The sequence below is a fragment of the Stegodyphus dumicola genome, chromosome 1, assembly GCF_044657685.1.
Source record: "Stegodyphus dumicola isolate Sdum_Otavi_A_Nest chromosome 1, ASM4465768v1".
NCBI classification, from domain to species: domain Eukaryota; kingdom Metazoa; phylum Arthropoda; class Arachnida; order Araneae; family Eresidae; genus Stegodyphus; species Stegodyphus dumicola.
The window spans coordinates 73,905,863-73,919,580 of record NC_140768.1 but is presented as its reverse complement, the minus strand read 5'-3'; the positions used below and the strand labels follow the sequence as shown (position 1 = coordinate 73,919,580).

General features: G+C 32.0%; 1 protein-coding gene across 2 annotated transcripts in view; it reads right to left on the bottom strand.

The window, feature by feature from the left end:
- Positions 1-13,718, bottom strand: part of LOC118194999 (cell adhesion molecule 1-like) — a 308,441-nt gene that overhangs the window by 81,793 nt on the left and 212,930 nt on the right. For both annotated transcript variants that reach the window (XM_085816246.1, XM_085816247.1), the window contains exon 2: positions 8,010-8,224. In XM_085816246.1, the coding sequence (XP_085672372.1) occupies positions 8,010-8,224 (215 nt within the window). The remainder of the gene's footprint in view (positions 1-8,009; positions 8,225-13,718) is intronic.

The window sequence follows — 13,718 nt, the reverse complement described above, 5'->3', positions numbered from 1 at the left end:
AAACTAAAACTTTTTTCTTCGCTTGCTTCCATCTTTCATAACTACGCACTTCAGCTTCTGTCTGTGCTGTGCTTGGACGCAATTTCGCTACGCTGCTTCCTATTGCAATAATATCAATAATATAAATGTTCTTGAATAGGGACGATTAGGGTGCCAAGTGATCTGTGGCCACATAATGTCAATTGGAAATAAAAATAGAATTAAATTCGCCTCGACTGCCAAGTTTAATTTACGAAGTCAACACATTAACTTACGACGCAATCAGAATACTTCCTCTTCAATATAGCATAACTATGCATCAACAGTGTTCTGACTTCCTTTCCTTGCTTTTATTATGTCATATATATATATATATGTGTGTGTGTGTGTGTCAAAATCAAACTCAGAAGTAATGACCAGCAGGAATTTGATGGCGAGAAGTGTTAATCCATAAGGAATAGGAAATTGGAGGCAAATGCATATTAAATCTTCATTTTATTTCAGCAATCTTATTGCGGCCACAAACAAGTTGGCTCATTAATTGTGCATTTTCGAAAAAGTATACATTTCAGATAAATTTGCAGTAAGAAAGAAGGAGCAGACAGACAGCAGTCAAGCTAGGCGAAAGCGTAGAAAGCAAGTGCGTAATGTTCAGAGTGAAATCTTAATTCAGACTGAGATAGTTTTGGTTCTCAGGGCATTTTGATTGGATAATTAATATTGCTATAAAATTAAAATTGCTATTGGCTGTTTTAGTTCTATTTACAATATTAGAATTATTTAATAGTCATATCACATGGATTAGTCTCGAAATGACTCAGTGAAAATAAGAGTTACTATTTTTTTATTTTAGAGAAATTAATTTACGTTGCTAATTTGATCTTTTACGTATTCTTTATTTTTCTTACATATATATATATATTTAGACAGAACGAAACATCGAAAACTGTTTAACTTCTCTAAAGTTTTCTACGCTTTTTGTTTATATAAGAGAATTAGGGCTTAAATGGCATTGCTATCCATTCACAGAAATTGCTAACAATTTAATTACTGAATTAGGTTGTAACGAGAAATGAATGACTGAGCCAGTATTGAAGAAGAAATAAGCTCTATGTTTTGTACAGCAATACAATAATAATATTGATAGTTTTAATGATTTAATTAATTTCTAATTGTAATTATTTTTATAAGGAAACAATTTTGGAAACGGTGAAAACACTTTTTTGAATTGAGCTTTATTCTTTGCAGATTGTTGGATTATGTTAGTTATATTTTTATGCATTTCATAAGATGAATTTTCAGCGAAATAAAGTCCAATTATATTGCGGCCAGGATAAGGTGTAAACCTTTATACGTTACGCATATATGTTTTCCTCTAACTATTTTTATCTTATTCATGGGCTCTAACTCATGTTGAGAAATCGATTAGAATAACGACTTAAACGCATTAAATTTATTTCTTGGGTTTAACTTTTCCTCATGCTTTTATGTTTTTTATGCTTCTGCGCTCTTATACTCAAAACCTAACTAAAAAAACTTAAGCTTGCTGTAGGCTTTCTAGATAGAGGCATGGGTGTTTTTGTATAGTATATGCTGTTATTTCAGGTTACTTCAAACATCTATCTAGGGAAAGAAGCTGTTATTTCAAGTAGTGGTTAGGAAAGAGGTGGTGAAAAGAGTTATTCATTATCGTCTGGGACCACCTGCTCACTGTCTCGAGTTAAAAGCTTTTTGGGGCTGTGATGGGGTTTAATTCGTGAATTATTCATTTTATGTTAGCATTCAGTTCTGAATACAGCTTTCCTGAGGCTTACACTGAAATGACGAGTTTATTAAATATTAAACTTTGAAATAAAAATGTTTTGCTACAGAACTGTAAGAAAATATATGTAAATTTCCAACTTGGGAATTGAGAATAGATCTACATAATAAAGCAAATAATAGCAAAAAATACATTTCTGTCATTGATCAAAATCCTTTGGAAATCTTTCATGTAACTAATTAACTCTTCACTGAAGCTCTCATGTATTATACTCGGTATGGTCCTATCAAAATCAGCCAGTGTCAAATAAGCAGCTTAATTTTCATACACGTAATTGTGTACATTACCATAGAAATATCTCTGAACAAGAGCAGTTAATTCTTCAACCTATCTTATCTTTCATTTAGAATGATAATTTTCTCATACGAACAGCAGAGAAAACTTTCATCGAGTTAATGCTATGAAAGTAGAAGCAAAGTCTTGAGTAGAATATCATCTCATTCATCAGCGTTAAGGATACTCAGTTAGAGCAGTTTAACTGTTGAGTCCGAGTCATGGATCAGATTTTGAGTCCGATTCATTACTTAAAAACTTCACAGTCAGCCCAAAATCATTAGTGTAGGAAACATTAGTTGAGGCCTAACTGCAAACTAGGTGGCGAAACGTGATTTATCAGTTCCATCGTTCTGCGGTTCTGTAGCGTAGAATGAATAGTGAAAGTCATAAAATGTTGGAAATTAGTTTCGCATTCAGTTGTCAGCGTTGAATGGACTGGTTTAAGTACTTTCCGATGAACGAAGCAAATACAAGTTCATTTGCTTCAGTAAAGTTTTCCTTGAAAGTGTCCTTCTTTAGGTACGAAACAGTATAATTTTTTGCAATGATTAGCCCAATCCACTCCAGTTTATGTTTTAAAGAAAGAACCTTTATTAACTAACAACGATGTTTACAGAATTTGAATGATTTTTTAACTACACTTTATTATTAAATAAACTCTCTACTCCATCTTTAACGTTTTTGTTTATTTCTGAAAATAATTAGCACTAAATAATGCAAAGTGAAATTTTAATGATAATGCAGTTTGGTTTATTGATATTACGGTAAAGCACACTACGGCTATATGCCTAAGGGAAGGGATGCCTTCATGAATGACTTTCTAAGAGAAATTGGCTTTTATACACGTTACGCGTAGGAAACAACAAGAAAACGCTCATGCACCCAGCCCATTTACCTGGAATCGAACCCAGGTCGAAATTAACAGTGTTCAGTGGCTTTACCACTCGGTTGCTGGAAGGCTCTAGTAATAATGCAAAAATGAATATTTATTATTATAATGCTGAGACCGACAAGATTTCCTAGACGTTAATGAAACGTGAATTTCCTGTCCAATCTCATGTAGCTGTCTCAAGAAATTTACGCTTGCTATTTCGACAGTATTTTCATCTATCTATGCTGTTGAGTCATTAATTTCAGAAAATAATAACGTTAAAAATGCTCTTAGAAACCGTTTTTCAGATGACTCCAATCCAGCTTGTATTCTGCTAAAAATAAAATATGAACCTAATAATAAATTATTTGTTATCTAATTTGCAACAACAGAAATCGCATATATTTTTTCTTTATTAAATAAACATAAAAGCGGTTAATGTTCTTACTACTGTATAAATGTCTGTTTCTGGTTGCAATTAAAGAGTATTAATGTAGAAATATTTATTTTTTACTCACTAATCACAAAGTTAACAATGCATGTTGACACGTCACGACCATATTAAATACTTTTCTTCAAAAATTGGCGCTTAGATGTATAAAGGTTTGCCATCCCGGATTTAAGGCTTCCTGATACAAATTAACAAGCATAATGTAGATGCGTACTTTAAAGAATAGTCTCATAATCACGATAATAAAATCATGTACATTTATTCTAAATAAAACTCAGATTCTTATCTTCAAAAAATGTAAAATGCATAATGCATAGTTTTCATTTTCCATTTACCTACATCATCTCTAATTATCACAGCTATTTATTAGTGCAGCACATTTCCAATACAGCAGTAATGCCAAAATATTCGTATTAAGTAGCGTAGTTCGAAGTACAACGAGGCAGGATCAAGCCTGCCTAGCTATCATAGCAGCCATATCCCGTCTTTCTGCCACTGTCACCTGTTAGCGATGATGTTTATTTCTGATAGAATTCAGTTGAAAACCAGTAAATTTGCTTCATCCTCTGAGCATCCATTGTAGTCTCATTAATTTGTCATCCTACGAAATCTTCCTTTATTCAAGTAGTTGTTCTTGATGTTGGCCTGCTTGCAAAATTCATCATAAAAAGTAAAGTAGAAATAAATATAGCCTTAATAACTATTTTATTATTTCAAGACAGTTTCCAAACTTTTGTTTGAAAAAAGTGCATTATGCGACCAAGCACGCCTTTTATTGACCCTCATGTGTATAAAAGCCTCTGTTTTATATCATATTGAATAAGAATTCCCTCGAAAGTCTTATAGAATGTATAAAAGTTTCTCCTTCATATACAAGATTATAATCAGTTTATTCAGTCAGTAGATAAATTAAACGAGTAGAATCAAGCCAAGAAACGTTGCATATTTGAAGAAAAGCAAAATCTTGTAGTTCCTTCTGAAGATCTTTAATTACAAAATTTCCTCTATCTTAGAGTAGTCAGTCATTGAAAGAACGCAGATCCATTTGTTGCATCCCGTGAAGGACTACATACACAAACAAATCCATAAAGTGCGCCATATCCTCAAGGCATCTCAATTAATGCCTGAAGCTTTGTAGTTCGAAAGAGCCATTAACTGGAGTTCTCCGAGGTTTTCAAAACAAGAACAAGCGGTACTTTATTTTCTGAGTTATGATAGCAGAGGTGCGCTTGAAAGATTGTTAACAGCACCAACTCTGCCCTAGATTGTTTCTCCCAATTTGTTTGGGTAGAAGGTTGGAAAATTTAAGACATTTAATAGTCTAAAGTGATATATCTTGAGCCGTGTCATAAAAGGCTAGCTGAAGCGAGTAAAAATTAAGAAGGTGGAATTTAACTTGAGGTGTTTCTATTCAGATAAAGTGACGGAAGCTTCATTTTTAACAGCATAAGATGATCGTTATCATGTTATAACGGTATTAATTTTGAGGAAATATTTTTAAAATGTTTGTAATTATAAGAAATTCTTGTTTTAGCTATTTTAGCAACAGCAGAGTTTTGTATTAAACTTCCAGAAATGTTCTGTTGTTTCTGAACTTTGAGAAATGGTAGAAATTATCATAATTTATTTTTCCTAGAAATGCATTTCCATAACTTAAAAATAAAATTGCATTTAAAGACTTCTTTGTGTTAACTTGCTTTTACGCTTTTTTATTATACGAGCATTAGAAGAAACTTTGCAAATCGTGAAATAGTTTTCTTTTAGACAATTAGACAAAGATGCTGGAAGCTCCACTAGCGGCTGAACAATAAAAGCCGCTGAATGCTGGTAGTTCGGTGCGGGTCTCAGGGTCCGGCGAATGGGCGGGCTGCATGGGCGTTTTCTTTTTTTCCCACGTGTAACGTAGATGCGAGCCTGTTTCGCTTAAAAAGTCCTCTTTCCTTTTTATATAGTGATTAATATATAGTGCACCTTTTTATATAGTGCGCATAATAAATAAAAAAAGGAAAAACTTGACGGAAAATAGGAAATTCTGAGCATTTTCCTATCCGTTAACCACATTATCCCCATTTGCGTTTGTTTTAATTATGGGTCACTTGAACTACGATTGGCATAATGTTATTAAAAATAATATAAGGAATAATTAGAGAACAAAACTGTAAGATTCAACACACAATTTTTCAATGTTTTTAATTTTTTTAATCTACGTATATAAAACTCATTCATTGGGTGTGTGCATATTTTAAGCAACACTGAATTTCGTAAATATCAACGGCACTTACAAAGCAACTCTTGCACTAAATCTTGTTGATCTAAGAGTTTGAAATTTTTGGGACTCTTTTACTGGGTACAAAAACATTAGACCGGTTAAAAAGTAAGCAATTTATGAAGAAATATTAATTTTCGTTTCATATATTAATAAGAATATAACTTAAAACTGTTACAACTAACAGCGTATTATCCTCCTGATGTGATTTCCATTTAACTATTGTTAAAATTAAAAATTAGCAGACCTATGTTTATCTTCCCACATGTTTCCTAAAATCTTAAATAGATTTTAGAAGAATATCAACAACAGAAAGCTTTATACCTTTTAATTAAAATATATTTAATTACTTACAAAAGCTTTACAAGGTTTAGGTTAGAGTTTACATTTAGGTTGATTAAGGACTTTGAATTAACTTGTTTTAGATATACATTTGAGAAATATAACTGTTAACTCGCTGTCATAGTTAAAGAGAGTATTTTTAGACACTTTTCCATTAAAGTACTGTTTTGAATTTTCCCTAATTTTATTGCTTTTTGCCAAGAACTATTTTTGAATTTTTAACTGTAACTTCAAAAGAAAATTTATTAATAAAAATTATTTTTCACCTGAAAATTTAATTTTCTTCGGTTTCGAATTGCATTTAGTGGTTAAATTACAAGATTATACAAATTACTAAGTATTAAATTTTTATTCTGCATCTTAAAACAGTAAACTTCACTCTCGCTAATTAAATAAAAATTGGGTACAACAAGCAGACTATACAAATAATCTGACGAAATACAATGATCTGTGTTCAAATTCAATAACTCGAAATATACTATATATAATGGAATAAAACTTTATTTTATAAAAATAGGAAAAAGATTACATACTCGGTAAATTTTTTTTAAAACTTCAAATTTACGAGATTATTTTAAATCTTTTTCTTATTTTTATAACATTACGATTTATTACATATATACCTTATTAACAAAGAGAAATATAAATTTTCTTGTACTTTACTTATACCTCTCATTTCCTAAATGCAAGGAATACAGTCGACATATTTAATTTGCCTTTAAAATAATGAAATCATAGATCTTGAACAGAAGAAAAAGTCATGCAAAAAAGTATAAAGATTTTCCATTTGAAGACAATAGCGAAGTATAAGTCACAGTAATTATTAATAAAAACGTGCATAAAAATATAAACATGCCCATAAAAATCTTTCCCTATATGAAATAATGTTAATGAAATAATGTTAAATATGAAAATAATGTTAGTTAGTTAATAGGAGTTAATAAATATTGCATTAAGGTAGCGTACTAAAAACATCATGAATTTAATATATTAAAAAAAACCTCATTTAAAATTATTTATATTGTTGCATCTTGCGTGGCACAAATGCTAGGTTTAAACTATAAGTATTTGCTTAACAATTTTTATTTCTATGGAAATTTAAAGTAAGTTATTTATTATCTCATAAAATAAAAATAATTTAAAGTATCTGAATATTAAGTATGTATTCTATATGTTTATAGAAATATTAATTAAAAAGAAATAGTAAAGTAGAAATAGCTGCCCAGACGATATAGTGGTTAGGGGAGCCTGACTGCTATACCAAAGGGTCCGTGTTCGGATCCAGGAGAAGGCATTAGATGTAAAATTGTATGTCCCTTCATAGGAGGTAACGGTGGCCGCCTATTAGGTGCCTCTATAATAAAATGATTACCGTTTCTGGCCTTAGTAGTGGCCAATGCCGTTATAGGCAAGTGCCCGCCATTTGTAAAAAAAAAAAGTCTGTAGAAATATTAAAAACTAAAAATCATTAAATTCTATAGCTTGCAGAAAGAAATTTTAAATAGAGTAAAGGCTTTTGATATTATGGTTGTGTTCACTCAATACGTGTCTTGATAATGATCTCTCATATATTCCGTTACTTTTTAATATTTGTAAGGCACTTTAGGAAAGAAAATAATTTCATTAAAACAGTTCAGTATGGAAATCTCAATAGTACTGGCTCGTATTAACATTATGCATGGAGAAAATTTCAAAATCCAACCATGCAGGCATTTTGTTCGCCAGGTTTCGAAACCAGGTCGAACTACCAGTATTTAGTGGTCTTAATCACTCGACTACTTGTATGGCTTGAAACTGACTGGGACAGTCATTATAGAGACAGGTATTCAAGCATGGTCAGAAATGTTAATTGCTGAGAATACTGTGAATAAAGGATTCGTATTAGGATGTACTGTGTTACCAAATAAAGAATTTATTCGAAATCATAATAATTTTCGTTTATGGTGCAATAGAAGATGACGGAAATTCTGAATTTCTTTACCAAAGAAGGGATTGTACTTACATCAACTCGCACTCCTTGCAGAGGAAGGAACTGCCCCGGTGGCCAGTCATTTGGGACATACCTGTAGAACTCGATATCATCTTTGTACCACTTGACAGAATAGAGCTTGTCTTCGTCCAGCTCATAGCTGCAAATCAACTCTACTGACTCTCCTTGGGTTGTAGGGCTTGGGACGTCCATCATCAGCATGCGGATGGCTCCAAGAATGAAATGAGCTGGAATAAAAAAACACGATTGAGTATAAAATATTTCCAAGAGTGTTTTAGAAAACTTCGTTTTATTTAAAAAAAAACGTGATATAAAATTTTATTTAATTTTGAAAAATATTTAAAAGTTTAGTCAAGATTTTATACTGTTGACTAACTTTGACATCATGCACCACTATCTCTTGATTAATGTAAACAAACTAGTGAATAGTGTGACTTATTCGTTGTTACTGTTGATTAATACTATCCGATCAATTAGAATTGTTATGCTACCTTGTAGCTATTACTGTTGAAATTAAGTCAAAAAAGTAAGCATTATATTTGAAAATTAACGATTTACTCGATTAATAAACACTGTTTACTGTTTCACCAATTCAGCACATGAGATTTAAAACCTAGGTAGAAATCTTTTAAAAAGAAGGATAAACTGTTGAAATTTGACATGGCCGTTAGCTGCAATTGTAAACAGAAATGTTTGCAAAATTTTAGATAAAACATGTAAAATTTGCATGTACATGTCAGTATATATGCAAATGACTAGCACATCAGCGCATACGCACAAAATAGGTATGAATAACGGAATCACCATTATTATTTAAATGGGAAGCGGGTTTCTCATCTGGCAGTCTCATTTGAATGTTGGTTGTTTGTATAAAAGTCATGTTGCGTCTTTAAGAGAATTTCCTTCCCGCAAGTATCGGAATTTGATCATATCCTTTCGAGACTGCGCTTTATAATCCTACAACATTACTGTTCGTGTTGTCTCTCGTGAGTGTCAAGCGAATACAAAATCGATAGGTCCAGGAGCTATACTGAACGCCATGTAAGATGTCAGCGCTCTATGCCCCTAGCTTCCGAGAGAACACACATACCGTCCTCTCGGCCTTGTGGGATGGTACAGCCACATCACGTACGTACCCTAAGTCAGGAACTTTGCTCTTATGCAGAATGAGAAGTGTCCGCACGAATAGTGCGGATATGTCTGCTGGATCACTGTTTGCCAGCATAGTCACAACATTTTGCGGCTTCTCTTGAAGCTGAAGCAGAGACAGGTGCGCCTATTGTGGTGCGGACACATGAATAGCCCCAGAGTTATTCACTTTGGAGATCGAATGTTGCCAGTTTACATTCGTCAACGCCATACAGCCCCTGAACCAAGTGAGCAGGTATTGGGTGCTACTGGGTACATATTCCGCTCATCTCTTGCTCGTATAGCCAGTAATGAGCACAACCGTCATTATATTTCTGAAGTGTTAACTCTTTGCGGCACGGGCACACCTAAAACTTTTTCTCTGTACACACAGAAAAATTGAATAAAAAAGAATTTATAGGTTGCTGTAGGTTACTCTCAACTTTCTTTATTTATATTAAATAGCAGCACAACAAGAAACAGTCCATATATTTTAGCCGTGTTTAGTTTTTAACGACCCATATTTTTCAAAGAAATCTTTCAGATTTTTTAATATATAAAAGGACTTGTTTGAAAAGAAATTTCTATGCTATTTTCTTGGCTGTATACTAATATCCTTATTCTATAATAGCTTTAAATTTGTACCTTGAAATCTTGCCTAAAATCAAACATTGAAAGTTGGGTGTGCCCAGATGGGATCACTAAGACACTAGGCCCAGACTAATAACTGCATTTTTGTTTCAATGCAGCTCTCCAGTGCGATCACTTAAAATAGAAAGGTATTTCTACATCTGTGTTTCATTTCCTGTTTTCTTTTTCTTTTTTTTGGGGGGGGAGGGGAGGTTTGGTTATCAACTAAGAAATTGTTGGGGAACTTTCTGAAGGTCAGGGGCAATTTTATTAGTTAGCTGTTTGTTTTTTCACTAGAGCAGTTCTCTTTTTCTCTTTTGCTTTCGTTCAAAGAAGTTTTATTAGTGCTACGTTTTGATAGTTTTGAGTTGTAGATCTTTATTTAATTATATTTTATAGTTTAGATTTTCTAATTGTAGATGTATATTAGTTCGTTTGCTTCTGATTTTTAATTATTTTGCAAATGGATCGAACAGGGCTGACTATTCCTGAAACACTGAAAGTGCTAGACGAATTGCCTTCAGATAGTGAATCTGATATGGATCACGGTACATGTGCAAAAAATACAATCTTCGGTTGTTGTTTTTCAAAGGCGATATCACTTTCTTCGAAACGTACCACCATGAAAAAAATAGACTAAATTGTTAATATGAAATGTAAAAAATGTAAATATCATATACCCAAGTTCCTTGTTTTCACTTATACGCATGTAATCATCATATTACCAAGAAGAGAAGAAGAGGGTTTTTTTTGGGGGGGGGACGGTCAAGTAGCAGCCCTATCCGTGGCACACCCTGCATATTTCTAAATCTGGCTAAGTTATTAAGAATCTAGTTTTTTTTTAATCGTAGGCAAAGCGTTTACTCTATTACGCGCATTACTCAGGCAATGCTCACTTCAGCACTCTTTTCAAAGCTCTATTCATTCAGTGAGCCCCTTTCGGGCACACCCACAGAATTAAAACGGTAAGTGCTATCTTTATAAAATTTTACCTATGTATTCCTCTAGGCCTTATTAGACTGCCTACCATTTTTTTGGCTGAAATTTCAACTTTAAAAGGTAACTCGTCGGAAAAGGTTAAGGCTCATAGCTCTGCTGTATCTTTGAAACTTGCATACAGTATCTTTTATCAAGATAATGCAAGGCCGAATGGTGTCCATGCTTCCTTACCTTTCTCCATATAAAGGCTATCCAAATGTTGCTCTGGCAAGAACGCTTTTCAGATCTGACTGATTGAGAACATCTTATCAAGTGTAGATGTTCTCAATCGTTACACCACCACTCACCAGCTTATCTCTAAAAGTTTATGCCTACCCGCTTATTGATTACATCTGCTGATGAACGCTGGTAGAGAGTTGGAGGCGCATGAAATGATGTACCCGTACCTGACATTCAAGCCCAGCCAGATTACAACTGTTGCTTTTGCCAAACGTGGTATTTATGTGACTACATTTTGCACGATATCCCATCTGTCTGCGAGTTTAATGATATCATCTTCCCATTACACAGTTATTATGCTACACAGTTATTGTTATGTTCAGACTATGCTATTTGCTGTCTTTCCTGTCGTTGCAATTTTAATATTCATCACCGTTCTTCAAGTTTTCCGCTTTTGAACATGTTTTGCTTGCTGCAATTACTTTGGGAGTGATTAGTTAGGAAAGCCAAGGTTTAAGCTAGGCTTTATTAAAATTGTCTTCCAGATTTCATTTAACTTCTGTTAAAAGTTGTTTGTCTATCTACAAGCCTGCGGAATAATGTTCTTGTTATGTTCTTAAGTTTGTGTAGCCATCAGATTAATCAATACTTTTATGCGAAACGTTTGTCATGATTCTGCTACATGTAGTTAGAAGAGATGAAAAGACCCCCAACAGTCTTCTATGAATTTCTGAGAATTTTTAGTTCACAAGTTAAACTGTTTACGGAAAATATGTGAGTTAAGTTACCTTTTAAAACGTTTTGAAATTAGGGTGTTTTCACTTACAAGACAAATGGCTCTTACGTGAAAATGTTCAACTATATCCAAAATTCATATCCAAAAATATCTCAAATTCATATGTAATGTTTACAAATATTTTGAAAAATTAAAACATCTTACATCATTGCTTGCTAATAAAAAGGCAATCTCAAAGAACGAATTTCCATTATTCCTTTTGAATAAATCTTCACATAAAATTACGACAAAATATATATTTTTGAAACATTCTTAAAATTTTGTACTCTTATTTTATATGTAAAATTTCCAAAATTTATACATAATGCTTACATATTATTTGAATTTTTTTTTTTTTAATTTCTTGTTACAGTTAATTGTAATGAGCATCTAGATACAAAATACATTTTATTTTGTGCTAAGCTATAAATGCAAAAATCTTATTGGATTAAAATATTTAAATCAAAGAATTTAGATAAACCGAAGGTCAGTAATACGAATCTTAATGCTACTACGTATTTAATTAACCCTCCAAATTGTTATAATGTAGTTACTTAGTTCTGAAGAAATATTTCTATGCTTAATTTCTTTTCTAATGAACTTTAAGGCATTCTCCTTCTTTCTAAGACGTAAATTTGAGTGCCTCTTGATGCCCAGGATATTAACTTTTGGAAAAACGTTTTATTCCATTATTTTTTACAGATAAAACGTTTTTTTTTCTGATAGCCAGTTTACGGAAAGAAATGCAAACTAATTACTCCAAAAATGTAGTTTTTTTTCACAATCAGAGCTTAAAAAACAGTTTTCCTTTCCGTCTCATCAAGATAAAAAACGCTGATTTGGTTTTTGCCATAATTAAAATAAGCTGCAGCCCATAATACTCTGAAATTATTTTTAATGCGTTTTATCTAGCTTCCCCGCATATTGCTAGAAACTTCAGGGCTTCTTTACTGAAGAACAAATGTTATTGCTATTCAAATGTTTATAAAGGTAACTGCTACTGAATCGTAAGTAGTTTTCAAATAGCATTTATAATGAACAAAAGAATGTTAAAAGCTCCCATAAAAGCAAAAATGTGAATTACTTACAAATGAGCAATTAAGAACAAAAAAGAAGAAAATCTCCAATTACAAGACATATTACAAATCTCCAAAAATTAAAATTACTTCTTATATATATATATATTTCTTAATATTATGTATTTCTAAAGCAGAGTTTGAATTTCCTATGCATGTAACTTCAAAATCTTTTTATATTCAGGATAAAACGCATAAATATCCCATGTGAACCTTTTGACGGATATGCGCAAAATGTTAAACAAGTAAATGCACGAATAGATATTTATTATTATTAGATCAATATAAACTGTAAAAGATAAATTTTTAATTTAAATGGAAATATTTTATATAATATCAGAGACGAGAACAAATAATAATTAAACTAGCGACAAATTTAGAATTTATTGCATGTGTTTTAAATATCAAGAAATTACTACACCTTACTGTAAAGAAAAATTATTTATTGGGTTACACATGAAAGTTAAAAAATTAGTTTTGTGTTCTTTTCAACTTAGAGAAATAAATTACAGAATAGCAAAAGTCTCGGCTTTTGTTTAGTTTAGGAATAAGAAATTGAAATATTTTTAGAAAGTAATTTCTGATTAATTTTTTATTATGTACACAAATAACAATCTTTATTCTAGATATGAAACTTTAATATACATTAACTCATAAGGAAAAGGAGGAAATTTAGAAATAAAACAGCAATTAAAATGTTCTTTCCTAAATGCTGTTTGAATGACTAACAAAAATTACAGTTAAGACTTATAATAATAATATAATTTCTTTTTTTTCTCGTCTGTAATGAAATAGTACATATGAATACATGAATCGGGATCGATTACGTACACGCTCAGTATGATAGACATATTTATATATCAGTATTAGCTCACGTTCTCACAATCACGCCTGTCTCAATCATTTTTGTCCATAATTAAGTAATATTTCCGCACCATTTTGCGCGGAAAAGGT